The sequence below is a fragment of the Miniopterus natalensis genome, chromosome 3 (genome assembly GCF_054644295.1).
Source record: "Miniopterus natalensis isolate mMinNat1 chromosome 3, mMinNat1.hap1, whole genome shotgun sequence".
NCBI lineage: Eukaryota > Metazoa > Chordata > Mammalia > Chiroptera > Miniopteridae > Miniopterus > Miniopterus natalensis.
The window spans coordinates 10,241,101-10,268,075 of record NC_142083.1 but is presented as its reverse complement, the minus strand read 5'-3'; the positions used below and the strand labels follow the sequence as shown (position 1 = coordinate 10,268,075).

At 41.9% G+C, this 26,975-nt stretch overlaps 1 protein-coding gene across 1 annotated transcript; it reads left to right on the top strand.

The window, feature by feature from the left end:
* The first annotated feature begins 180 nt into the window (after positions 1 to 180).
* Positions 181 to 21,208, top strand: DNAJC21 (DnaJ heat shock protein family (Hsp40) member C21). The gene is made up of 12 exons (XM_087815309.1): positions 181 to 311; positions 7,095 to 7,188; positions 8,734 to 8,857; positions 9,115 to 9,237; positions 9,611 to 9,915; positions 10,805 to 10,956; positions 12,790 to 12,877; positions 15,679 to 15,837; positions 16,252 to 16,294; positions 18,044 to 18,213; positions 20,234 to 20,309; positions 20,724 to 21,208. Exons 1-12 carry the CDS (start codon positions 215 to 217, stop codon positions 20,886 to 20,888), a joined length of 1,596 nt encoding a protein of 531 aa, XP_087671435.1. The 5' UTR covers positions 181 to 214; the 3' UTR covers positions 20,889 to 21,208.
* The last annotated feature ends 5,767 nt before the right edge of the window (positions 21,209 to 26,975 follow it).

The following is a 26,975-nucleotide window of genomic DNA, read 5'->3' as shown; positions in this document are numbered from 1 at the left end:
CCGCCCCCTCCGCGCGCCCGCGTGCCGCAGCCCGCGCCGCCGGTCCCCGCCGCGCGCCGCCGCCCCGCGCCGCCGCGCCCGCTGGCTGGCCCAGTGCCGGCGGCCCGCTCCCGCCGCAGGAGGGGACCGTCAGCGGCACCGCCACCCCTGCGGCCCGGGCCCGGGCCCCTGCCCCGCCCCGGGCCCCGGCCTCGGCCCCCCGCCCGGCCGGGTGATGAAGTGTCACTACGAGGCGCTGGGGGTGCGGCGCGACGCCAGCGAGGAGGAGCTCAGGAAGGCCTATCGGAAGCTGGCCCTGAAATGGCACCCGGGTAACTACTCCGCGCCGCCGCGGCCCCTCGCCGGCCCGGCCTCGCGCCCTTTTCACCTCTGTGCCCGGAGTAAGCGGGGGCCGGCTGCGCCTCGAACTCCGCGCCCCGTCCCTCCCCTCGCCCAGGAAGCCTTGCCCGGGACCCCGTCGGCCCCTGTCCCGGCCAGGTGGCCCTGGGCTGTCCCCCCCCGCGGGGACGCAGCCCGCCGCCGCCGGGCTTCACTGAGGCTCCCGGCGCCCCAGCCCTTCCCGGTGCCCCCCGCCTGCCCCCACGGGTCCCGCACCGCCTCTTGCTGGGGAGAGACCGCGTTCCTGCGCCTCGACTTGCTCCTCTCACCCCGCCGCCGACACCGGGGAGGGCGGGGGGTCAGGACTTCTCCGCCCGGGCGGCCTCCGGCTCGTCCCTGCCGAGTCCCCGCCGCTCCGGTGCCCCGGGCTTTTCCTCGGCCGCCCTGAACTTGATCGCGGAATCCCTGCCACCTAAGTGTCGTCGATGGCTCCTGTCTTTCCGAGATTAAGACAGGCGCTAGTATCGCTCTTCCTTAGTGAAGTTTGTATGTTTACTTGGAAGTATGTTTGATTTGGTGGTAGTCCGGGCCCGTGAGACCTGGGTAGTAGTATCAACTTCCAGCCTGGGAAACTGAGGCAGGAGTTGCAGCTCAGCCTTTGGAGGTTGGTAAGAGGCTTTCCTATTAGCACCGATCAGTAAGGATCAGTAAGCACGCTTCTAGTCTCCAGTATATGCAAGTCAGGGTAGATTCTGAATTGCTAGGACAGAGACCTCATCTCAGCCTTGCCGGGAAAACATGCCTTTACACACACAACAAGTTAAATACAGGTGCAAACCAAATAGCACCACGGATATAACTGGCAGTTGGATTAATAGAATAACTAGTAATGCCCCAGGAATTCAGGAGAAGAGGGAGTTTCCACTGTGTACTGAGAGGCCATGAGGCTTCCCCTTGGCAGAAGAGCCTGGATTTTAGCTGGATCCTAGAGGAATGGAATTGGGAAAAGTGAACTTAACAGTGTGGTGGACGAAAGAAGGTGATCCAGGGGGCAGTGTGACCGAAGGCAGTGTTTATTGGAAATCTGAAAATATGGGTTAGGAGAAGAGCTGTCGGAATGGCTGGGGACCCAAAGTCAGAAGGTAATGTCTCTAGTTGATGGGACAAGTAATAAAGGCAGGCTTTTGTTACTTGAAGTTATAATGCTTACCAACAGAGGAACTGAAAAGATCTGACACATATTGGAAGGGAGGTAAGTGAGATAAATCTTCACAGCAGGAACTCAGTAGCTATCTCCAAAAGTAATAAATCCCCCCAAACAGTGTAGAAATCGAGTTAGGAATTAGAAGAAAGGAACTCGTGACTGAGAAGGTGTGAGGAAGATAACTAATGCACAGATAATTTTGATGACAATATTGAAACATTTTGAGTAGCAGTTTTGAGATTAGATTGTAAAGGGCCTTGAATGCTAGGCTAAAGACTGTGAAGTTGGTTTTTCCCGTAATAGAGAGTTGAGGCTGGTTTTATTAAGACGTCCTTGGAGGGAACTATGAAGGCAACTGAGAGGATTGAAGGGGGTTGGAGACAGAAGTCAGGCAGCGTCCATCCTGGGAAGGCAAGGGCCCAGGTCAGGCTTCCGGTCAGTGCGAGGGGTAAGGCCGGATTGAAGAGATGTTGTACAGGACAAATTTCCAGAGTTGGTGATTAATTGGAAATCAGTGCAAGGAAGAAATATGCAAATATTACTAAAATATCAGTTAGCTCCTTTGAAACCAAACCTGTTAATAACCAAATGTGAATATCTTCTCAGAATGTCATAATTCATAGCATCCTAAATACTTTTTGCTTTGAAGATACTTGTACATTTAAGGTGTAGATACTCTCCCAGGAGACGCATGATTTTGATATGCTTTGCAGGCTCATCAGCTTGTTAGTCTGTCACTTGACAGATGTTTAATTTCATTCCATGTACAAGGTACTATGTGAGAGGTTTTGGAGGTTAACATACGGGCCTTGCTTACAAGAATAATATGTACCTCAAGTAGAAAGGCTGCCCATCTTTCATTTAAAAAAGGAAAAGGAAATACCTTTATTTCTTTCATTGAGGACGGAGAATAAATTCCAGTAGGGTCCCCAGTACTGCCTAGTGAGATCACTCCTTGGGGAAGGCAGGCTTTCAGTAATTCATCCGATGAATGTTCCCCAGGCACTTTACTCTGTGAACGAGACAGGGGTGGTCCCTGCCCTGCTGGCACATGCAGTCTTTGGGGTAACACAGAGGAGACAGGCGATTTCAACCCGGGGAGATAAGGGCAGCATGAGGGCCAATAACAGGTGCTTATGAGCACATGTACCCGACCTGGACTGGGTTTATGTATTTGCGGGGTAGATGTGCATCCCTAGAATTGACACCTAGGTGGAGACCTAAAGTGGGAGTACAGAGAATACAGGTGGGGGGGTTGAGTGGAAGCATGGCACAGTCCAGGATGGGGAAAGAGGTGAGCGTGGCCAGGTAAGTAGGAGCCAGTTCTGGAAGGTTGTGGTGACTGGATTAGATAGATTGTATTTGAACCTAAGGGCATTGGGAAGCCAGTGAAGAGTTAGAAGCAGGGTTGAGATGATAGGTTTGTGTTTTTTAAGTGTATCTCTGGCTGTAGTGGGAGAGTGGGTTGGATCAGGCAAGATTGGAGGTAGAGAGACCAGGAGGTCAAGGGACATAGAAGTGACTCAGGGTGACAACCAGGAACTGGGGATGGAAGCTCTGAGCCAAGTGCCAGAATTCTCAGTGAATAAGAGGCAGTGGTTGGGAGGTGAGTAGACAGTGAGGAGGGGAAGAAGGTGAGAAGTCCAAATGAGTCCTGGAGGAATGCTCGTTGCCTTTCTGGTGGGTGAGTAAAGGAGCGTGGCCAGGAGGACGCCAGCTCCAGCACTAGACCTGCCCTATGAAGGCTCTGGCTGAAGGAATCTCGGGGAAGCAGCGTTCTCCGGGAGCCTGGCTTCAGTCAAGGCAGGTCTTAAAAGGCACAATCTGTGGGATTTTCCAGAAGGCACTGTAAGAAGGTTTGGGAGGGAGTGGAAGAGAGCTTAGTGGATGAAGAGAAAAGCACAAAGAATAATGTGAGAATGCCTTTTAAACTCGGATGACTGATCTGCAATACCTGTGGCTTTTGAATCTGGTGAATAATAAATTATGTGGGCTTTCCATTTTTTAAATTAGTGCTTTTTAACTTCTTGCTCTTATGCATTTAGATCTCAGTTCAACCTTCTAGTCAACCAGGTCAGGTGTATTTAACTGAAATAAAAGGCCATTTGACAGATTGAAAAAATTATTTAAGAAAGAAGCTTCAGTAAGAGATTAGATCTTATTTTCAGGCTGCACATTAATGGGTGTATGTGTTTAAGAGCTTTAGCTTTCTTCAGACTTTTTGGGGAGGAAAGAAGGGAGTGGGAAGAAACAGGACAACAAAGCACAGTACTGACTAGAGGTGAAGAGGAACCACCATCTGCCACCCTACACAGTTGCCTTTTTTGTTTTGCTGGCTTTTTGTGCCATTCAGCTTTCATTTGAACTGTGCTTTTTTATGTATCTGACAAAGCTTTTAGTAATGATTTGATGAAGACATAGAAGTCATGACTGTTTTTAGCTGGAGTCTCACCTTCAAGGCATATTAGGGTTGGGTCTAGGTGCATGTGACAGGAAGCTGGCTACAGTGGCTAAACCAGGGCATTTTATTTCTTACACAACAAGAAATCCAGAGATGGCCCATCTTGGTAGCTCCAGCCACATGATGAAACCTTCAGAGACCTGGTCCATCATCCTGACCATAAGGCTTGAGTCCCTGCACAAAGTGTAAGCATTTTAGCCCCAGAGATAGATGTTTATTGCTCTCTGGCGTGGAGGTGCAGAGATAGGCAGGTGAGGCCCTGGGTAGCAGGTCTCCTCCATGAGGTCAGGTCCTTCCTCCCTCTGCTCAGCAACTCTGAGGTTGGCCCTCTCTCACCGTCCAAGGTGGCAGCTAGGGATCCCAGGCAGCAGGGTGGAAGAGGAAGGGATGAAGTAGGGACAGATTGTGTGCTACTTGCCTTTTAAAGAAGATTCTGAAAAAAACATTTTAGAATACTTATAGCTTTGTCCCATGTCCACACCTAAGCTTCAAAGAAGGCTGGGAAGTGGAGTCTATTCTGGCACCAGGTGCCTACCCTGAAGCAGGGTTCAGTTATTACTGGAAGAAGGCAATGAACTAGCAGTCTCTGCCTCTAGCCTCATAGTCCACCTGCAGGCATTATAATACCCTGGCTTCCGGCCGGACACGGGCAGGTTAGGGGCCTAGAATGAGTGCCACCAAAGCCTGTCCTTTCATCTGGAAAACAAAGCCTTTCCTGAGAAGCTTCACTTAGTGGACATGTGTTTATATCTGATTGGCTAAAACTGGGTCACCTGATAACCCAGCTTCAAGAAAGTCTGGGGAAGAATTTTTAACTGGCTACATTGCTACTGTGAACAAAATCAGGGCTTTGTGAGGAAGGAGAGAATAGGTACTGGGGAGGCAACTTGTTGTATCTGTCACAGTGGTAATCAGAATCTAAAATAATTACAGAAGGGCACTGAGTGTCCTGGACCACCTAAAACCCAGTTGCCACAGGACCGCAATAAGATGGAATGTGGTAGTCTTAGTTGGAAATAACAGAAAAGGTAACCATAATGGCTTAAATTAGAGTTCTGTTTTGTTTTTCTTTCTCACCACAAGAAGGCTTGGAGGTAGGTGCCTGCTGGCCTGTGTTGGTGGCTCAGTAATTTCACTGTGAATCTCTTGGCTTTTCCTTCACGGTCTCAAGGTGGCTGCTGAAGCTCTAGCAGCTATGTCTACATTCAAGACAAAAAGAAAGAAGAAGAAAAGAAAATACACTACTGCACTTCATCTCATTGGTCAGAACTGTGTCACAGGGCTGTTTCTAGCAGCAGGGGAGGCTGGATAAGGTAGAATACTTGCATATCCAGCCTCCCTAGTGGAGGCTGTAAGAGAAAAGGGGGAAGGGTGTTAGATGATCTGATCTTTAGTGTCAGCCACAGAATTGAATAGATCCATGTTACAGGCATCAATTGGCTTGTCAATAATATGAAAAATACTTAAAACTTTGTCAGCTCTAATTTCAGGATGATGTTATGTGATGATGTTGCTAAAGGCTAATGTAATTAGCTAGAGTGGTTAAATAGAGTGATAAGGAAAGGTAGTAATGATTCGCTCTGACTATCAGTGCCTGTCTCTGACTGCATTTGAAGTGGAGGATTGTGGAGTCCCCTAAGGGATGGGAGTATGTCATCCAGAGATGAGGTGGCTGAGAGATGACCCACTGGCTCTCTTCAGATGGGCTGCACTGTGAATGTAGATTAGACTTGCATTGCATTACTCCTTGCAAATAAGTAGGCTCCAGGGATGGAGATTTTTGTCCTTTCAGTTCTAAGGGATCATGATTCTAAAATAATATTGAAAGCTTTTTGTGCGAAAGCATCTTAGCAAAAAGAGCTATGGCAAATTGCTGCCTTGAGAAAATATTGTCTCTCTTAGTTGAGCAGAAGACCATCTAAAGGACTTGGGATCCACGATAGTACCTGAGAGGAGGAGACAGGATGCCCTCAAGGGCCTTGTTCTAAGGCTGCCAGACCATTGTAGGGAATACATGTTTGTCATATTTTCTTCTAGACTCTTAGAGGGCAACTATGGAGCTGTAGTTTAAAGAGCTCTGGTGTGCTCCACAGTAGATTCAAATATTTTACTTCTCAGTATATTAGTTTTCTATTGCTATGTAACAAATGACCAGAGACTTAGGGCTTAAAACAACAAACACTGCAAACATTCATTCTATGGACTCCCAGTTTCTGAGGATCAGAGTCTGGGAACAGCTTAGCTGGGTGGTTTTGACTCAGGGTTTCTCATGAGGTTGTATCTTCACTGTCTGGGAAAACCCACTTTCAAGCTCATTCACATGGTGTTGGCAGGCCTCGGTTGCTTGCTGGCTGTGGGCCAGAGGCCTCTTTTTCATGACCTGGCTTCTCCATAGGCCACCTGAGTGTCTTCATGCTATGGCAACTGGCTACTTCCAAAGTGATCCCAGAGAACCCAAGATTGAAACTGCTCTCTTGTATCAACCATCTCAGAAGTACCACACCATGCCATCCTCACTTCTCACTTCTGCTGCCTGCTGTTGGCCACACAGACCACCCCTGGTGACTTGGGCGGGGACCGCACAAGGTGTGATGCCAGGAGGTGGAGATCCTTGTGGGCTGGCTTGGAAGCTGGCTGCTACCCTGAGGCAAAGATGCTTTCTGAATTCCATGGTTAAGGAAGCACAGCTAAGGGAAGAATTAGTGTATCTTTTTAAAACTTTATGAGATTTATTTTGGTATATGTTAATAAGGAAGAAAAACTTAAAATATGTTGTGAACAACAGTAATCTAGCACTAAACAATAACTGTTTTCCTAACCGATTTAATTCCTAAAAAGATGATGTGCACTACTCAGGGTCTTCCATTGTGGATACTCAGGTTGAGTGCTCAGGTAGGCACCAAGGCTTCGGGAAAAGCATGGAATCTCTGCTCGAGTAGATACTTAGATTCTGATTATCAACCATCCAGTATCTCTTTGCTTTTCCCTCATTGTTTTTCTTTGTTTTATGCACTCCTCATCTGTTTATGGCATTTGTGATAGGCACGGTCTCCTTTAGATTTTGTCTTGTACTTTTTTGATGACTGAATTTCTGTGACTTTATTTTCACAGATAAAAACCTGGATAATGCCGTGGAAGCAGCTGAACAATTTAAATTAATCCAAGCAGCATATGATGTGTTGAGTGACCCTCAGGAAAGAGCATGGTGAGCATCATGTTGTCCCTTCTATCCTAGTGTATTTTGTTTGGAAGAATTGTCAATAATGTATTAAGTTGTCAATTTAATACATTAATGGTTTTTGGTTTGTTCTGAGGCTCCTATCACTTACTCATTCTATAGAATGCAATATTTGGGTAGGAGGGAACCTGAGAAATGATTACTCCAATGTCTGATTTTATAGCTGATGACATTGCAAAGTTTGCAATGTTAGATAGTTTTAACTTTGATACTTATGAAGTGACTTCTCATTAAATGGGATCTCTTTGGTATATGACAAATTTCCTGATGTCAGACAAGGAAGAATGCTGACTTGTCCTTAAAAAACAGATACAGTATTTTAATACAAGAATTGTAATATTTTTCCTATAACTATATATGAAGAACTTGAGTTAAGCTTCTACATCTGTGACAGACACTTTTACTAATGATGACCTGGTCATTTAATATCATTTCCAAACAATTTCTGTGTTGGGAGTTCCGAGTTTCCAGAGTCTTGATGGACTTTTTGCCACAAAAGGATAGGTGTTGAGCCCTGACATAACTGCAGGATCCTGCTGTTCCATCCACAGCGCAGGTGGTACCCATGCTGCGTATTAGTCTTCTGTGTGTCAGTGTGCTCACAGCTGGCTTCCAGAGAGAAAGGCTCTAAAGAAAGTTCTCTAAAATTGCCTTTTAGATGGACATCAGAGAAAATCCTACATTTTTTCTCCTCCCAAGGAACTTGGAGATCTGGCCTTGGAAATGTTTTTGCCTTCCTTTGGGAACTTTGAGATTCTTCCTGACTTCCTTTTACTCTGGCCTCTTCTCTAGATCTTGGGTTGTTTTCTTGCCCAAGGATTCTCTTGTGTCTTTATTTAAAGCCCCTGCCTGTTCCCTCTGCTGTTGTGTGGAAGCAGTACTGCACACTGGCCAGGAGGGAGCAGAGTCCTTCCAGTGCAGACACCTGATTTTGAAGTCTACTTTGCTGCTTACAGGCTTCACGATTATGGACAACAAGCTATTTTATGTCACTGAGCCTCAACTTCCTGTTGTAGCAAACAGGAATATCAACTAACTTTACAGAGTTATGTGGTGTAATTGCATGTGTATGAAGCTACTAGATTGTTTACATATACATAGCAAGAGTCTTATTGGTACATGTTGCTAAATTCTCAGATCCCAAATGTATAATTAGTCTGTGGACCAGATTATTTCCACTAGTACTCTTTCCAATAATGTTTCTTTCCTGTAGGCATGCAGCTACCTTTCTGGGAGGGTCATGGAAATTTCCTGGCTTATGAAATTCGCTTGTTCATGTGGCCTAGTACTGTGTAATGCCTAGAGTGGATTAGTAGTTGTAGTCATAGTTTTAATCAGCAGTTCTGTGAAAGGTTGTGTTTTCATGTTGATGATTTTCTTAAGGTTTTTGGTTGTGGGTTGGACACATTAAAATATACAATAATAGCAGTTAGGTGGTTTCAGAGTAAAAGTTTCTTTTGAATTCTGTGTACTTAGCCTTCACTGATGATGCTAATTTCTTCATCTATTTAGGTATGATAATCATAGAGAGGCCCTGCTTAGAGGTGGGCTGGATGGAGAATATCAAGATGACAGCTTAGATTTGCTTCACTATTTCACTGTCACCTGTTACTCTGGTTATGGAGATGATGAGAAGGTAAGGCTCTCAGTGACACAGAGACTTCTGTAATAGAAAGTGAACCAGTGTTCATTTTGAAAACTAAGAAACACTGCCTTCATATTTAAACTATCAGGATATTAAAAACCTCCAGTTGGAACATAACTGAACTCACAGTGACAGAGCTTGGGGCTGTAATTCTTCAACAGGAGAGTTTTTCACATTTCATTGTAAGATCTTATTCTGTGATTAGACTATAGTGTTAAGAATTTGTGTTTCTATTGCCTGTTTTCTAGGGCTTTTATACAGTGTATCGCAGCGTTTTTGAAATGATTGCGAAGGAAGAGCTGGAATCGGTGTTGGAAGAGGATGCTGAGGATTTCCCGACCTTTGGAGACTCCCAGAGTGACTATGATACGGTGAGACATGTGCGGCCGTTTTACGCTTAGCACTGATCAGCGTGTCTTGCTATTTCTTTATTTTAAAAAACTGGATTCTAGTTCTCAGTCCTATCCTGTGACTTTCTTCTCTCTTCCTTCCTGGTAGTCTCCCTTTTTTTACTTTTTCCTCCTAATTGACTGCAATCCGATCCAGTTAATTTCCTTGTTAAATTCATACCCAGTAGTTATTTATTTTGTTTAAAGCCTTAGAAGGATTGTCATCTTCTCCTTTGATTAATAGTAACGTGGTAAATACGAAGGACGAAAGATGTTTTGCATCATTCATACCTGCTGCCTTACTAAAAGAGTCTAAGTAAAAAGCTGGCGCCTTACCTACTTTCCTTGTCACTAGGTGGTCCACCCTTTCTACGCGTACTGGCAGAGCTTCTGCACGCAAAAGAACTTCGCTTGGAAAGAGGAATATGACACCCGGCAAGCTTCCAACCGCTGGGAGAAACGCGCCATGGAGAAAGAAAACAGAAAGACTCGAGACAAAGCAAGGAAAGAGAAGAATGAGCTTGTCCGCCAGCTGGTAGCTTTCATTCGCAAGAGAGACAAAAGAGTGCAGGCGCATCGGAAGCTGGTGGAGGAGCAGAATGCGGAGAAGGCCCGGAAGGCCGAAGAGATGAGGCGGCAGCACAAGCTAAAGCAGGCCAAGTATGGAACGCCCAAACGCGAGCCGGGTGCTTCCCCACGTGGGGTGCGGCCCCAGGGGGTGTCGGTAGATACCTGACGTTGTGCTTTCACGTCGGGTTAAACCATCATCCTGGCTTTACCTTTTTTTTCTGTCCTGGTTTCACCTTTTTTTTGTGCAGTGTTTTTTCATCTACTGTGAAACAAAACTGTCCTTGAATTGGATGTTTTCCTTCCAAGGCCCTTTATATTCGAGATCCTTTCCAGACTCTTATAAAATTTAGTAGTAACTAATGGTAACTGAGCTCTTACTGTGCACAGGGCTTTGCTCTCAATGCTTATGTCACAACAGTTCTGGAAGTAAGTTCTGGGTTGTATCTTCGTTCTTTTGGGAAATGAAGTGGACGGGCCCAAGATCACATGGCTAGTCAATTGCAGAGTCGGGGATTGGACCCAGGAAGTCAGTCCAGTGCCCTTGCTTTTAACCACCACGCAGTCCTGCCTCTGTTGGTATCCTCTTAGCTACGTAGGTTATTCTGGTGCCTTTAAAGTTTTGTTGTTTTTGAGTTACTGTAAAAGCATTGTGTGCAAAGCAATATAGCATTCTTTAAAAAACTACTTTAAAATGCTACCTGTCCCACCCCTCATCTTTTGAAAATGAGCACTTTACTTGACACTTATGACTTAAAATCACTTGCTAAGAGTTATGTGTTTCAAAACCCATTATCTAGTCGAGCGATTAAAATCAACTGTGACAGCTAACAGATTTAAAGTGATTTTGCCCGTTTTAACTCAGCACAGGTTTTAAGTTTGTGAGCATCAACAACACGGGAGGAAGAAGCTCTCTAGGGGATGCATTTTAAGCCTAAAGAGTAAGTAAAGCCAATGCGGAGACTGTGCTATTTGTGTCTAGACTGGCAGAGCAGTACAAGGAACAGAGCTGGATGACGGTGGCGGACCTGGAGAAGGAGCTCCGGGAGATGGAGGCGCGGTATGAAAAGGAGTTTGGGGACGGATCAGAGGAAGACGAGGTGGAGGAACATGAGCTCAAAGATGGACGGGATGGTAATTTTTTCCGTTCATTAAGAAACTTGACGTAAATGTTCTTGTGCTCAGGGCTGCACTCAGGATGCTCACAGGTGCCAGGAAAGGGATAAGACAGCAGAATGGAGAGTGCAGGAGGAGAAACCCGGAGAATGCCCAGTTTCCGCCAGAGTTTTCATGTTTGTTTGGTTTTCAAGCTTAGCTGGAAATCTAGATTTTTATATGACATCTCCCAATATTTAGATGTGGCAGGTAATTAGAAGGAAACAATATTGTATGGCCCAAGGAAAGGTAGGCTATTGAAACAGTCTAATTCTGATAATTTGATTAATAAACTCCTTTCTGATCATGTTTTAAACATTTGATTAACAAACTTTTCTGACCATGTTTTAAACAATTTGTGCTTCTGGCTGTATAAATATATTGACAAAAGGGGCATATTGATAGGTGTGACCAACTGGTTATTTAAAAAAATGCTTTTAAGTAGTAGGTCAATTTTAATAGCAGACCTTTCCAGAAAAGCTGATACTGGGTCTGTATATAAATTCTTCCTCTCATTTCTGACTTTGTAGATTGACTCTTGGTGTGCTTAAATGTTTGTTTACAAATGTGCTTTTTCAGACTAATAAACCAAATGATAAAATGACAAACTTTTATTTATTCAAAATGATTAGGAAATGGAATGTTTTATTAATGAGTAAGAAGTATGTGTGAAAGTACTTTGAAAATTAAAAAGTACTCTACAAATGTGAGGTGGTGTAATTATGTAGAGTTTTACAATTTATGAAATGCTTTCACATACAAGGTGTCTTGCTAGCACTCTGACAGTAGCCCTTAAGTAGAGGTTTTGCTCATAGAATTAGTTGCATTTTCCTGATGAAGAAACTTAAGATCCTGAGAAACTATGGCATATGCTTGAGAGCATATGACCATTTTTAGAGTCAGATTTTGACTTTAGATCCAGCATTCTTCAGTAACTATTTGATTAATTTTGATTAATCAAAGTTTATTTCATGTATATGATATATTGAAAGTGTACACATAATTGGAAAATAATACCATATACTAAACATTGGATGTATTTTGATAATTTATGATTTTAAAGAGCCTGGTCTTCCGAATCATATTAACATCCCTTCGTATAAAGAACCCTTCTGTAGAATAGAGAAGAGATGCCTTGGGATCTTTACTGATCCCATAATAAATCCCAGATGGCAGTCAGTTTACTTTTTTATTTCTTATAGAGTATAGTATTGTGCAAAGACTTTATTGTGCATTTTAGTTGCTTAAATTTTTGGACTATATTAATAGTAATTATTCCATTGTAGTAAATCTTCACGCTTATAAAAAAGCCTGTAGAGGCAATGTTAAACTTTAAATGTAATATGCTATTTTGTGATTTGTTTAATAATGATAGAATGTTGTAAGCTTAAGTTTATTTAAACATTCAAGAGTAGATTACAGTTATAAATGTGATTGTATAAAATCTTGCTCAAGAGGTAAACTAAAAAACTTTGTTGAAAAACTGCTTTGCGGTAGAACTATGAAAGTAACATTTGATTTTCTGAACTTAGCTCACTCCCAAGGTTTTGAGAATTTTTTTTGTCTTCTTCTAAGTAGGCTTAAGAAAAGAACTTGAAAGCTAAAGAAAAAGTGATTTATTTATTTCTTATAATTTAGTGCTGCTTTTACAGGTAAACTCAAATCATGGTAGTGTTATTTGTTGTTGTGTGTTTTTTTGTAAGGAAATATTTTATTTCTAATTTGTGTCCAACTGTAGATCCTTACGAAAGAGATGTAGTTCATTAGCGTGTTTTAGATTTATGTTCTTAACTGTTGGCTTCCTTCCTGCAGGTAAAGATAGCGATGAGGCCGAGGACGCGGAGCTTTATGAGGGACTGTACTGCCCGGCATGTGACAAATCTTTCAAGACGGAAAAGGCGTAAGTGTAACATCTTTGAACTCACCTTTTCTTTTGAGGGGAAGTATATGCAGCTATACCAGCCTCCTTGCCCATGTGACTCTGCCTTTGAAAGTCCTGAAAAGAAAACGCTGTTAACAGTAGCTCACTAGTCCTCATGGGTCATCCTGGGGGAGGAAGAATAGTTTGTACCAGCAGGTCAGCCTGTTGGACCCATTCTCAGTCATACCAGTGTTCCTGTGCAATAGCTGCTTTACATGTAAACACGTACACCGTCTTCAGAAAGAAATGTTGCTTTTTATTGGCAAGGAAGGCATATCACACGAGCAAGGAGGCTAGACCGAAGCTCATGATCTCTCTCTGCTGTTGGTGGCTGACTCACTTCCAGCATCACCCTCTCATACAGGCCATTGCTGCCAACCTAGGACATTTGCTGAAGTGGGAGGTAACTAGCCTGAGGGAAAAGAGGGAGTTGGGGAGGGGAAAGGCACAGGCCTGCCCCTTGGAGGGAGAGCAGGAAGGACTTTATCTTCCGGAACATTGATGGAGAGAAGTATTAAAATGGGTACTGTTATAAAGAGTAAAGAATATGGGAGAAAAAGTAGAATCACCAAGGGAAAAAGAAACAAAACACACAGTAAAGAGAAAGGAGACCAAAGGGTAGAAATGAAGGTGTGGGAGTCAGAGATGATCTCACTGGATGACCCCTCTGGGGAAAGGCATAGAGCAGTAGGAGAAGTGGGGAGAGGTGGAGAAGTTAGAAACAGGAGGGAGAGGGAACAAAAGCAACAGTGAAGGAAGTTTTTAAAAATCATTGTTTATTTGGAAGTAATGTCAGACTTATAGACAAGTTGCAAGAATAGACTCTAGAGCACCCGATGCACCCTTTGCCCACACTTTCCCCATTGTGTGCTTGTTTTCCCTCAGTACACACAGCTTTTCTTGAGCAACCTGAGAGTAAGTGACATACTAATGCTCCTAAGGACATTCCCTCACAGAGTACAGCTATCAACTTGGGGAACTGTGTAACATTGATACGGTGCTTTTATCTCATTTCCTGTCCATATTCCACTCTTGTCAGGTGATCCTTTATTAGTGTCCTATGCAGCATCTTTCTCACTTCGATCCAGGATCCCGTCTAGGATCATGTACTGCATTATTGTCTCATTGAATCTGGCCCAGTTCCCTTGTCTATGCCATTGATATTCCAGAATATGGGCCCTTGAAAATTTTTTTTAATAGAGTTTTTCTCGTTTTGGATTCGTCTCCTCACGATTAGGGTCAAGTTTTGCAGGCCCAGCTGGGATACTATATAAACATGTTCTCAGGATTTCATGTCCGGAGGCACATACATCTGTCTGCCCCTCATTGGTGGTGATCACTTTGATCACCCAGTCAAGGCACTATCCAGTTTTTCCACTGTGAAGTTAGAATGTTTTCCCTGACAACAAATTTTTTCTTATAGCATATTTAATCTGTGGGGAGACACTTTAAAACTATCTTGCTCTTCATCAAAAGTTCTTAGATTTAGCTCCCACTGAGGGTTTTGGCTTTTACCAGTCTGCACAGTGATGGTCCCAAAATTAGGCTTATCCAGTGCCAGTGCTCCTGCATTGTCATCATCATGTGGCTTTCAGCTATAAGCAAGAGCTTCCATTTCCCTGTTTACCTGTGTGTTGTCAGTGAATTTATGAATTTTTCAATGTTTTATAATTCATTACTGCCCTTTTCATGCTCCAATTTTTCTAGCAGTGGTTAGCGAGAGTTCCTTCAACCTTGCCCCTGTGTCCTTTGACATGTCCCAGTCATATTTTTGAGCACTATCTTTCTGGCAAAAGATGTTTCAATTTTCCAAGGAACCTTGGTCTGAAGGACAATGTTAGTGGGGAAGGAGAGCAGCAACCCAAACTAGAAAACGAAAATTTGAACAGATGAGATAAAGTTGACAGAGATGCAAGCTTCCTACTTTCTAGCTTATTTAACTCTCTCAGCCTAAGTGTTGTCAACTCTGTTTTGTAAAGGGTTACTTAGTTGTCCATGGGGCACAGTTTTACAGGGGTACAGATGTGTCTGAAGTCGCTTTTAGGGTGTTGGGAGTGAGAAGGGAGATCCCTTCCGAAAAGGTGAAAGACAGCTGTTGATAAAAGCAAAAGGAGGTAAACTACTCTTATACATCAAGACCTCACGTCACTGTCTCTCAGGTCCAGGGTAGCTTCCTGTTAAAGTTAGATTGTTTGTTGTGTAATATCCCAGTGATGCCTCAAGGCCCATAGCACACCCGGGAACTTATAACACTTAGCAAATAATTAGTGATTAAGATGAAAGAGTGGAGAAGGCTTGAATTTTAAGAATTGGAAAATAAAAATAATAGAGAATTTGAAGAAAAAAGTAGGGAGAATGTGCATAGGCCAAAGGAAGGAGGGGAGCATTCTGGGGTACAGGAAAAAGAATGGAGTCCTGGGTTTCCAGTGTACTTGGGCGTAAGAAATCCTGAGAGTTCTGTCTCTCTTCATAGTGTCACTACCATTCTGCTTATTTCAGGGTGGGGAATGTCCAGCCCGCAGGCTGTATATGCCTGTGAAATCACTTGGTCTGGCCCTGCCAAGGCAACCGCAGGCGGGACTCAAAATTCAGTAAATCTAGGAGCTTTTCTCATAGCTAATTTTTAAGTTGATAATTTTGTATGGCCCTCGAATGATGTTACAGATATCCAAATGGCCCGTGGCAGAAAAAAGGTTCCCCACCCCCTGGCTTAGTTGATCAGAAAAGAGTAAATTGTAACTGGGTTGCACATGTCCAGTTATGTCGGATTGTTCTTTCAGCATGCGGAATCACGAAAAATCTAAGAGACATCGGGAAATGGTGGCCTTGTTAAAACAGCAGCTGGAGAAGGAGGAAGAAAACTTTTCAGGCTCTCAGGCTGACGAGAGTGTATTGGATGCCAATTCTGAGGAGGAAGTGGAGGGCGCACCCAAACTAAGGTACTTCTAGGGACGCCGCAGGCGCACTGTGACCCCGAGCGTGCGTTTAAATGCTCCTGTAGCTCAAGTCACTCTGTTTGCCAGTATTTTCTGCATTTCTTCCAGTTAAGGGAACTTTATAGTATTGAGATGGGTAAAGACATGAGTGAAATAGAATTTTTCCAGACTATATTATGAATATATGTAGAATCAGTTTCATACCTAGATAATTGATATGCTAATTACTATCAATTGAACTGTTTATAATTTTCTAAAATAATAATGTGAACATTTTCTTTTCCTTTTAATACTTTATGGTATTAATAATTTTAAGTTTTGCTTCTCTCTGTCACTAGTGTTTTAGTATTTTTCTTTTTACTTCATATGTCTTCACAAAGTCAAGTACTTGACATTTTGATTTATATTTGTCCTTAGGCTTTCTAAAAAACAAAAGAAAAAGAAACAGAAACCAACACAGGTATGTTAAAAAGTTTCATCAATATTAAATATCAAATATAGAGTTGTAGTGCTCTTGTTTGTTCAGTATAATCTGTATTAAGGAAAAGGACTTTTGCACTGATTTTATGTTGATTGTAAAACAAAAGAAATTGAAAATATTTTCTTTTTTTAGTCCCCTCTCTTCTACATATGTAGCTAATTTATTTAATTACTATTGTCAGTGTGTTTAAAAATTTTGCATGTGGAAGTCACCTAATACTAATTAGCTAAGTGACCATATTTAAAAAAATATCTGGACACGCGACATCTGGGGATTGAACGTTGTATAACCAAGTTTGTTCTGCCGGGAGCATAATTGAAATTTTGCAGTAGTTGTGATTATTGAAAGAATATTTGTTGATATTTCTCAGGAATTTAAGTAGTTTAAATATTTCAAATCCCGGGTCCAAATTCAAGAATTGCAGCCCTCCCTCAGTATCTGTGGGGGAATTGGTTCCAGACCTCCCACAGATACCAAAATCCATGGATGCTCAAGTCTCTTGAATAGAACGGCACGGAACAAAGCATATAGTCTACCCTCTGCATCTGCAGGTTCCCATCCAGCTGGTTGAATCCGAGGATACAAAACCTGCTGATACACTGGGCTGACTACTTTTAAATTAAAAAGGGATTCTATGGATATATGTGTGTAACAGTCTTGTGGATGTTTTTGAATCTATAAAAACAAAATGAACTTGTCCATTTTACTAAGGATATTTGATAGTTCTAAAGGGAATGAAATTGATTTCTGTGCTATTTTCATATAATCTAATTATGTTAGCTTATATTAAGTATTAAATGTTATAGTTATTTTTAATAACTGAAAATGTTTTAATGAAAACCTAGGTAATACACTAAAAATTTTTCATAAAACCTTAGATTTGGTTTATCCAAATAGTTATAATATACTCGATAATTTTTACCTGTTTCATACTCCAAAAATGATATATGACACGAGTTAACCCCTGTTAAAATTGTGACTTGGAACTTTTTGTTTCAAATATAAAACCACAAAGCAAGTTGTATGTTCTTTGTATGAAATGACTCATGTCATCTTCCATCCAAACACACTACAGCCGTTAGTTAGAAGCCTGTCTCTCTGTGTGTGGGGGCCAGAGCCACTAGACTATGGACCAAGGAAAGTGGTGAGGGATTTGCCCTAACCCAGGCCCACCTCATCTGGAGCCCTGAAGGGCTGGCTAATAAAGAAGACTGAATGATAAATACATGCGTTTGTGTTCTCACCCATGAAAGTGCTTCAGTTTGCCACCCCATTTTTCCTTCTACAGCTTTATTCCTTGATAATACTTACTATTTATGATTCCTGACTATATCAGGGAGAAAACCCCAGAGAAAGACCTAGTTGTATACATGTAGCACTATTCCTGATATTTCCTAAGTTCATTTTGAAGGGGAAGGTAGTATGAGACAGGTAGATTAAAAAGCAGGAAGCAGAAAATACTGAGAATTGTGAAATATCAGGTAGGGAGAGCATTCATGTTTTAAAATGATCTTGATTTAAGTGGAGTGTCCTTAGGGCTTTAAGATCTTGAATTCAAGTGACTTCTTCATTGCTGAGGAGTGTCAGGGCCGGGTGCACACACCTGAAGATACCCTCCAACCAGGCACAGGCTGTTATCATTACTTATTATCACTATTTGGCAACATGACATAAGAAGCCAGTGTTATTATAGTATTTATTTTGTAATGCATGCATGTTACTACCTAGAATTATGATGATAATTTCATTGCAAATGGAGCTGGAGAAGGAGTAAAAGTTAATCCAGAAGATAACTTAGATCAAGAGAGTGCCAAAGAATTAGCAGACAGTCCCCAAGAAAGTGTCAGTGTCACAGAGACTGTTCAACTGTGTGATGACCCAAAAAGTGAAGCTAAAAGGTAAGTCAGTGGTGTGTGTGGTCTTCTGTTTACTTAGTACTGGCAGTGAGGAGACCTTTTCATGTATCAAATAGAATTTCCTTTCCCATGGCGATGGGGTGAGTTAGATGTGTCTGTTGGTGTGTATACATCCAGATGTGCATACAGATGAAGCATGTTGGAAAGAGAGTGCTAGAGGAATGTTCTCGGCCATTTCAGCAACAAGGCCAAAGTCACAAAGAGGCCACTTTGATCCAGCTATTGTTTCCCGCATCCTGCTGAGGTCCTCCTTTATGCCTGCATCAGTCATCCTTGACCTCACATGAGAACAAGGCTACTGATGAGGCTGTGCCCCACTCACTGGAGCATCACTGACCTAGCCCATGGCTGTGACAGTCGCCCTGTGTGGAGCCCCACAGTGAGTTCACTGTCTCCACCCTCCTGTGTTCCTCTAGAGCAGAATTACTTCTTACACCTTGAGGAAACTGCTGAAGAGTAAGTAGCCTCAGGTCACTGTCACAGGACCTTGTAAAGGAGTTCAAGTGACAAAGGAGAGTGGGAGCCTGATTGAAAATGCTCAGCTCTGGAGCAGCAATGCAGGCACAGTGGAGTGTCCTTTGGGCTTTAAGGACTTGAATTCAAGTGACTTCTTCACTGCTGAGGAGTGTCAGGGCCACACACACACATACGTGTCCAGTGCCTTTCTGGGGCACCCTTCTGCTGCTGCTCTCAGCTTCCTGATGCTGGCCACCTAGTGAGAAGTTCTTCATTAAAAAAAGTGTGTGTTATCTAGAGTACTTTAAAAAAAATAAACCTCTTGGGTATTGGCTCCAGGGATGCAGCTGCTGTCTTTCATAATATGATAAATTGGTCTCCAGTATTATCCTAAGTTTTCTTGGTTGTATTTGTGGCATGTCTGTGATGATATTTTGTAAACTGATAACTATTAATCTCTAGCCTTTTATGCCATATGTCCTTCTCTCGATGCTTTCAAAGCTGGCTGGATTCCTTGCAATGTGTTCCACCCTACTAAGCATCTGTCAAATGGATAGGCATAGCTCAGAGATGCTGCGGGTGTGGTTCCAGACCACCACAGTAAAGCTAGTTGTAATCTTTTTCTGGTGGACGGGCTTGCCTTCAATTTGTAGAAAACACAACATCTGTGAGGCACAATAAAACGAGGTTTGCCTGTATAGGACATTGAACTTAATACAGACTTGTGGTTTCTGCTTGAAGAATAGCACGGCAGAATTATCATAACTCATCCCTTATAACCCATCCTGTCTGTTCTGTAAATATAGTTGCACTTGGATTTTCCCTAAGAATGAGGTTGGCACAAGTGAGGGAAAGTATGAAATGCCTAGGGAAAGTTAAAATTCACGTAGAAGATTGAGAAGAGGAAAGTTCAGGAGTTAAAGTGGACTAGGAGGAAACTCACTCTACTGGGTTAAAAGGTCCGGGGGGAAAACCTACCAGATCAGCAGAGAGGACAAACCTTTTAAGAAAAAAAAATTCTTTATGTTGAACAGATTTAATTTTATGAAAAGTGCATTATAGTGTCTCTGTTTTTCTCATTTCATTTCATTGTGAAACTGTTGGGATGTTTACCAGACTGGGTCAGGTTCAGGAAGTTGTGTTTGGGGGAACCATACTCTATGTCCTGCACTATTTGTGAGTAGTACCGGTTGGCTGTGAAGACGGTTTGCTTTAATAAATGGAATATTAAGTGGTTTGCTTTGTAACAAAAACACATAGTGTGAAAATTTAGAGAATCTGAGGGGCCTTGTTTTAGCTTATGTTTCAACTGTTTTAAGTAAATTTCTTAATTTTTGTGTTAAATCTGATATATAATGTGATCTCTAAGGTTACTCTTTAAAGCTGTTTATTTCAAATGTGAAAATTAATCAACATGGCTATTAAAATTAATGAATTGGCCCTTAAAGTCCATGTCATTCTTTTGAATCTTCTTGGGAGCAAAATGGACCATTAGAAGGGGTGCATTATTATTGGATTATGCTGATTTCTTTTGTTTATTTTCCAGTGTTCCTAAACCCAGAGGAAAGAAAGCCAAAGATATGAAAAAATCTGTCAGAGTATCTGCTGAGCCACAGACAATGGTAGGTCAAAGTCACATTGATATCTCTTTAGTGGACCTTCTTTAGGCAGCATAATCTAAACTCTTATTTCCAGTTCTAAAGATGTAAGTGTATTCGGTCAGCCCTCTGCACTTGCTAATAGTTGTGGATCTGTCAACACTTTTCCTGGACAAATGTAGAATTTATACATGTGCTGCCATCATTTTTTTCTTTAAAGTAAAGAGGGGCACATTGGAAATACCAGCTTGTATAAACAGTTACTATTCTGTTTTCCATTACTTTGAAATCTCAAGCCTTGGTCTAGTCCACGGGGGGCTTGCTATTCAGTGTCTCAGGCCTCCTAAGGTTGATGGTGTTGGTTAATGGGACTTAACTTCCATATGGCACTGCTCTCAGATAACACTTGCTTTTATTTATGATTCTTTCCCCTCTCAGAGTGACGTTCTTATGAGCTGTACAACCTGCCATAGCGAGTTTCCATCTCGGAATAAACTATTTGAGCATCTAAAGGCCACAGGTCATGCAAGAGCACCTTCGTCATCTTCTCTAAATGGCATAACAAGTAGTCGAAGCAAGAAAGAGAAACGCAGAAACAGATAGACATTCTGTCAGCGCCTTTTCTTTTTGATTGTCTTTAGATTTTGAAACCAAAAACTGAACTGAAATCATCTAAAGTTAAAATTTCAGTGATCTGCAATTTATTGCATTGTGGAAGATTATTTTTTACCTTGTAAAAACATTTTTCTGTTTAATATATATTTTTAAACATTTCCATTAGTGACTGAATTCTACTGTTGCCATCTGAGTGGACTTGAATATCTCAGAACAGGTAAATACTGTAAAGTGTGCATTCTTGATTTCTGTGGGCTCTTGTGGGCAGAAATGTACAGGGAGAATTAAATTATTTTAACACAAACAAATGCCCCTTTCTGTTTTATTTTCTGAATTTCCCATTAAGTATTTTTATATGATTTAATGCTTTTGTCGTCAACTCTAGATTGTTTTAAAATTTTCATAGATTTTTTCCCATCTGATTCCATGACTCCAGTTCTAACTTTAAAATTCCTTCTAAAGAACCTGTTGTTGATTACTGTATTTTTCCCTCAAGGATAATGAAAGATAAGAACTGCGTGACCACACTTGGGTGTGTTTCAAGAATAATGTCTCTCTGAGGTGTAATTACACTGATTTGATTTGGGATGCTACTGGTAATTATCAGCAAGATACATTTTGGTTTCTTGCTCTGATCTGGATTGTGGAGGTGGAAGCAAGTTAATGTACACTGCGCTTCCTCCCCAGGCGCAGTGACAGCTGTGGAGTGTGATGGATCATGGTAGCAGATGGTTTAGAATTTATACTGACACTTTAACAGGGAATATTCTGCCTTGGGCTTTTTCTTCACTATTTTCAGAAATTATTTTATTTTGTTTTTTTACATCATTCAGTGGAGTAAAACTTTTTTAATGAAAGATGTTTGAATAGGGCTGATGTTCATGCTAGCTGTTCTGAAGCAAAGATGAATATTAAATCCAAAGAAATATGGAGAATCTTTGTGAGTGTGGTCAAGCATATGTTCAGTGGTGAGTCAGTTTTTAGGGTTGACTAAATAGGCAATTCTTTTAATTGGTCTTAAAAGTAACTTTGAACTCACTAGCTTGAAACACATACTTTCTGTTCAGTGAAGTTATTTCTCTTCTCTTGTCCTTGAATTTTCAAAGGAAGGACTCTTCAGTTATGGGTAGACTTGAGAACAAGTCCCTGCTGTCAAGGTCTTTTCTGAAAGCCTCACGGGTAGTACTGATGTGGCTCATCTGTGATGGACCTGAACACGTGCTTTCATAACCTAATTTGTCATTTTTTCTATTTCACTTAGATATATATATATTTCTTTACCTTCTTCCCTTTCTATGTCTGTGGAACTTCCATCACTAATTCCTCCTAATTGTTTTTCCCCCTCTTTCTTGGCCCCTTCAGGGGAAATACTGGTCAGATTTCTCTTTGGTCTCTTCCATCCCCATCTGAACACTCCACCTCCCTCTAACTTAAACTAGATGAATTGCCTGTAATTATGAAATAGGAATATTAATGAACAGGCAGACCTATTAGTCACATGTTGTGCAGTAAAAAGTACGATGCCATCTTGAAAGGCAGAGAAGGTCCTGCAGATGCCCTTCAGAAAGAAAGGTTGCTGTTTTGGGCAAAGAAGGCGTAGCAGAAACATTTTTTGGGCAGGCAATCTGGCAGTGTGGATCAATACTTTAAATGGGGAATCTCTTCGACTCAGCACTTCCCAGGGACTTCTAGGAATTTATTCTAAGAGAAGAAAATAAAATAGAGGCAGCATAAAGGTAAGTATAAGGATAGCCATTAAAATGTCCTGGTGGCCCTGGCCAGTGTGACTCAGTTGGTTGGGTGTCCTTCCGTGCACCTGAGGGTTGCCAGTTCAGTTCCTAGTCAGGACACATACACCGGCTGTAGGCTTCATACCTAGAAGGGGGGTGCAGGATATTTCCCTCTCAGATCCATGTTTCTCTCTCCCTCTTCCCCTCTCTCAAAAATCGATAAAAAACATATTTTAAAAAATGATAATTCCAGAAGTGTGTTCTGGGGCTATATTCATACTTGTACAAAAAGGTTTTAATTGCAGCCTTTTTTTTTTTTTTAATATAAAAGCAAAATATTCTAAATAACCTATTAAGAGCTAATAAATGACTGTACAAACAAAACTTAATGCATTTGTGATCTATAAATGGTTGAAAGAAGGCGAGCCAGGTGAATAGGGCTGTGTTGCTAAGTTGTAGGAGTTCTTTATTCTGGATATTTAGCCCTCACTAGACGAGGTGAGGCTGGGGACTTGCTTTTCACTGTCTACTTTTTATTCTTTTGGAACTTCATGGCAGCTGTACATATGTTTATTTCTAGAATATTGTCTGTTTCAACCCCATGATCCTTCTTCAAGTGGAAGCTTCAGCTTGCTAGACCCAGGTCTTATTTTCTTTAAAATTTAATTAGCCTCAAGTTTAGTTGTCATCCTTTCAGTATTCGCACAGCCATACCTTGGGAGAGAGTGCAGTGATGCCCTCACCTTGAATTATTGCCCTTTGGGAGGAGGCCCTAAGAACAGTAGACATTTTTAAATTAGTCTATTTTGAAGTTTTAGGAGTTGATTTGTTACCCTGTGGAAGCTTAATACCTAAAGCTTTATTTATTTGCTTATTTTGTTTGTTTTGTTTTTGTTTAAAATATTACAGATGTCCCTTTTTCTCTCCAATGACCCTTTCCACCCCATGCCATTCCCCTTCCCAGTCCCTCTCCACACCACTGTCCGTGTCCTTGGGTTGTGCATATATGCATATAAATTCTTTGGTTACTCTCTCCCCCTCCACCCACCCGCCCCCCTCCATCCCTCTGACATTGATCAGTCTGACTCATGCTTCCATGTCATTGAATCTATTTTGTTCATCAGTTTATTAAGTTCTTTAGATTCCACATCTAAGCGAGATCATGTGATGTTTGTCTTTCTCTGACTAGCTTATTTCACTTAGCATAATATTCTCCAGGTCCATCTATACTGTCCTAAAAGGTAAGATATTCTTCTTTTTTACAGCTGCATAGTATTCTGTGGTGTAAATGTGCCACAGCTTTTTTATCCACTCATCTATTGATGGGCACTTGGGCTGTTTCCAGATCTTAGCTATTGTAAGTTGTGCTGCTATGAACATCGGGGTACATATATTCTTCCTGATTAGTGTTTCAAGATTCTTAGGATACATTCCTAGGAGTGGAATCACTGGGTCAAAAGGCAGGTCCATTTTTAATTTTTTGAGGAACCTCCATACTGTTTTCCATAGTGGTTGCACCAGTCTGCATTCCCACCAGCAGTGTACTAGGGTTCCCCTGTCTCCACACTCTCGCCAGCACATGCTGTTTGTTGATTTGTTGATGGAGCCATTCTGACAGGTGTGAAGCAATACCTCATTGTGGTTTTAATTTCCATTTCTCTGATGATTAGTGACGAGCATTTTTCATATGTCTCTTAGCCATCTGTATGTCCTCTTTGGAGAAGTGTCTATTCAGGCCCTTTGCCCATTTGTTAATTGGGTTATTTGTCTTCCTCTTGCTGAGTAGTATGAGTTCTTTGTACACTTTGGAAATTAACCCCTTATCAGATACATCCTTAGCAAATATGTTTTCCTAAACCATGTGGTTCCTTTGTATTTTGAGGCTGTTTTCTTTTGCTGTGCAGAAGCTTTTTAGTTTGATGTAATAATGCATAATAATCTTAAGTGAAATTTCCCCTTCATGTGAATAATTTACCGCTTGTGCCTGGAACTTAACCTATGTGCCATAAGCACTTCATCATAGGATGAAAAACAAGGTCTCTAGGAGAAGAGTGGCTGGTGGAATGCCAAGAAACCAGTCAGCACGGACTCGGCCAGGCTTTCTTGGTGCCCAGCCCGTGCCTGGTGTGGATCCTGCGAAAGAGGCCTAAAACACTTACAGATGCCTTCAGAGAAAGAAAGTTGTCCACATTCCCAGGTCACTTTCCAGTTCCCTGCATCATTAGCACCACTGCAGCGTCCCCACAGTCACTCAGGAACATGCGTGTTTGCCAGGAGCCTTTAGAGCTCGGGCTGAGCAAGGCTGCTGGAGTCACCGAGCTCAGACACCTCAAGAACTCACTTCAGCTCTGTCTTCAGGAGAGACTCAATTGACGCCCTGTTGCTGTGTCCTGCTGCTGCTGTAAAATTTCAGAGAGTAGCAAAGTGCTAGCACTGATATGGATCTCGGGTTTATCTATCTAGTTCAACCTGCTCATTTTACAGGCGAGAGCACCTGCTTCAGAGGACAGATTCTCTATGGAATTTGGTGGCAGTGCTCATGGTACAGTGGCCCTGGCACCACTGCTGGGTCCTACCTTTTTTGATGTATGTATTGGTACCTTCTCTTGTTCAAGAAGGACTTGACGCCAGTGTCTGGTACTGAGAAACCCGTGCATGAAGAAAAGACATGAGTTCTCAGTGCTACAGTGAACATTTTTCTCTTGCCTAGATACGCAAAAGCGAGCCCGTTATTTTAAAGCAACTAAATCTCTGTCATTACGTTCACTTATATAATTGAAATCTCTGTTAGTTTTCTGTTCTCTGTGGAAGAAATGCTCCCTTACATGAATATGTCCTTTTCAAAAATCTTAAAATTTGTAAAATTTACCATTTTCTCATTTTACATGTACAGTTCAGTGATATTAAGTACATTCACAATGCTGTATAACTATCACCATTATCCGTTTTCAGAAATTTCTCATCATTCTAATAGAAACTCTACCTCTTTTTTAAAAAAATTTATCTTTATTGTTGAGAGCACTACAGGTGTCCCATTTCCCCCCCCCCAATTGACCCCCTCCACCTCGCTCCCACCCCCTCCCTTGGACTTCACCCTGTCATTGTCCGTGTCCATGGGTTATGCATATATACATATAACTTCTTTGGTTAATCTCCTCCCACCCTCCACCCCCCTTCCCTCTTCCCTCTGAAATATGATCATCTGTTGCATGTGTCAGTGTCTCTGGATCCATTTAGTTTGTCAGGTTCTTTTGTTCATTAGCTTCTTCTTAAAGAAGACCCTTCAACATTTCATGTAGTGCTGGTCTGGTGGTGATGAACTACTTTAGCTTTTCCTTGTCTGAGAAGCTCTTTATCTGACCTTCAGTTCTAAATGATAGCTTTGCTGGGTAGAGCAATCTTGGTTGTAGGTTCTTGCTTTTCGTCACTTCGAATATTTCTTGCCACTCCCTTCTGGCCTGCAAGATTTCTGTTGAGAAGTCAGCTGACAGTCATTGGGTGCTCCCTTGTAGGTAACTAATTGCTTTTCTCTTGCTGCTTTTAAGATTTTGTCTTTGTCTTTAACCTTTGGCATTTTAACCTTTATCCGCTGAAAGGGAACTTTAGTTCCCGGCAAGGAGTGGGTCCCTCTGGCAGAATTTAAATGCTGACAGAATTTAAATGCCATCTTTTAAAGGTTAAATACTCAGAAACCTAAGCATATACGTTCTTTTTTACAGGCAAAAGGAAAGAAACCATTATTTGTACAGTTGATCCTGGAAAATATATGGAGTTTGTATGATGCTGTCTTTTAAATGCCGTCTTTTGAAGGTTAATTATGATGTGTCTTGCTGTGGGCCTCTTTGGGTTCCTCTTGTTTGGGACCCTCTGTGCTTCCTGGACTTGTAAATCGATATTTCTTTCCCTGGGTAGGGGAAGTTTTCTGTAATTATTTTTTCAAATAGGTTTTCAATTTCTTGGTCTCTTTCTTCCCCTTCTGGCACCCCAATAATACGAATGTGGGGCCTCTTGAAGTTGTGCCAGAGGCTTCTTATACTATCTTCATATTTCTGGATTCTTTTTTCTTTTTGCTCTTCTGGTTGGGTGTTTTTTGTTTCCTCATGTTCCAAGTTGCTGGTTTGATTCTCAGCATCCTCTACTCTACTGTTGATTCCCTGTAAATTATTCTTCATTTCAGTTCGTGTATCCTTCATTTCTAATGGGTATTTTATTAGGTCATTGATGGTCTCACTTGGTTTTGTAATACTCTTACTAATATCATTGAGCATCCTTAACAACCAAAATTCTGAACTCTGTGTCTGTTAGCTTGCTTGGATCTATTTCATTTAGTTCCTTTTCTGGAGAT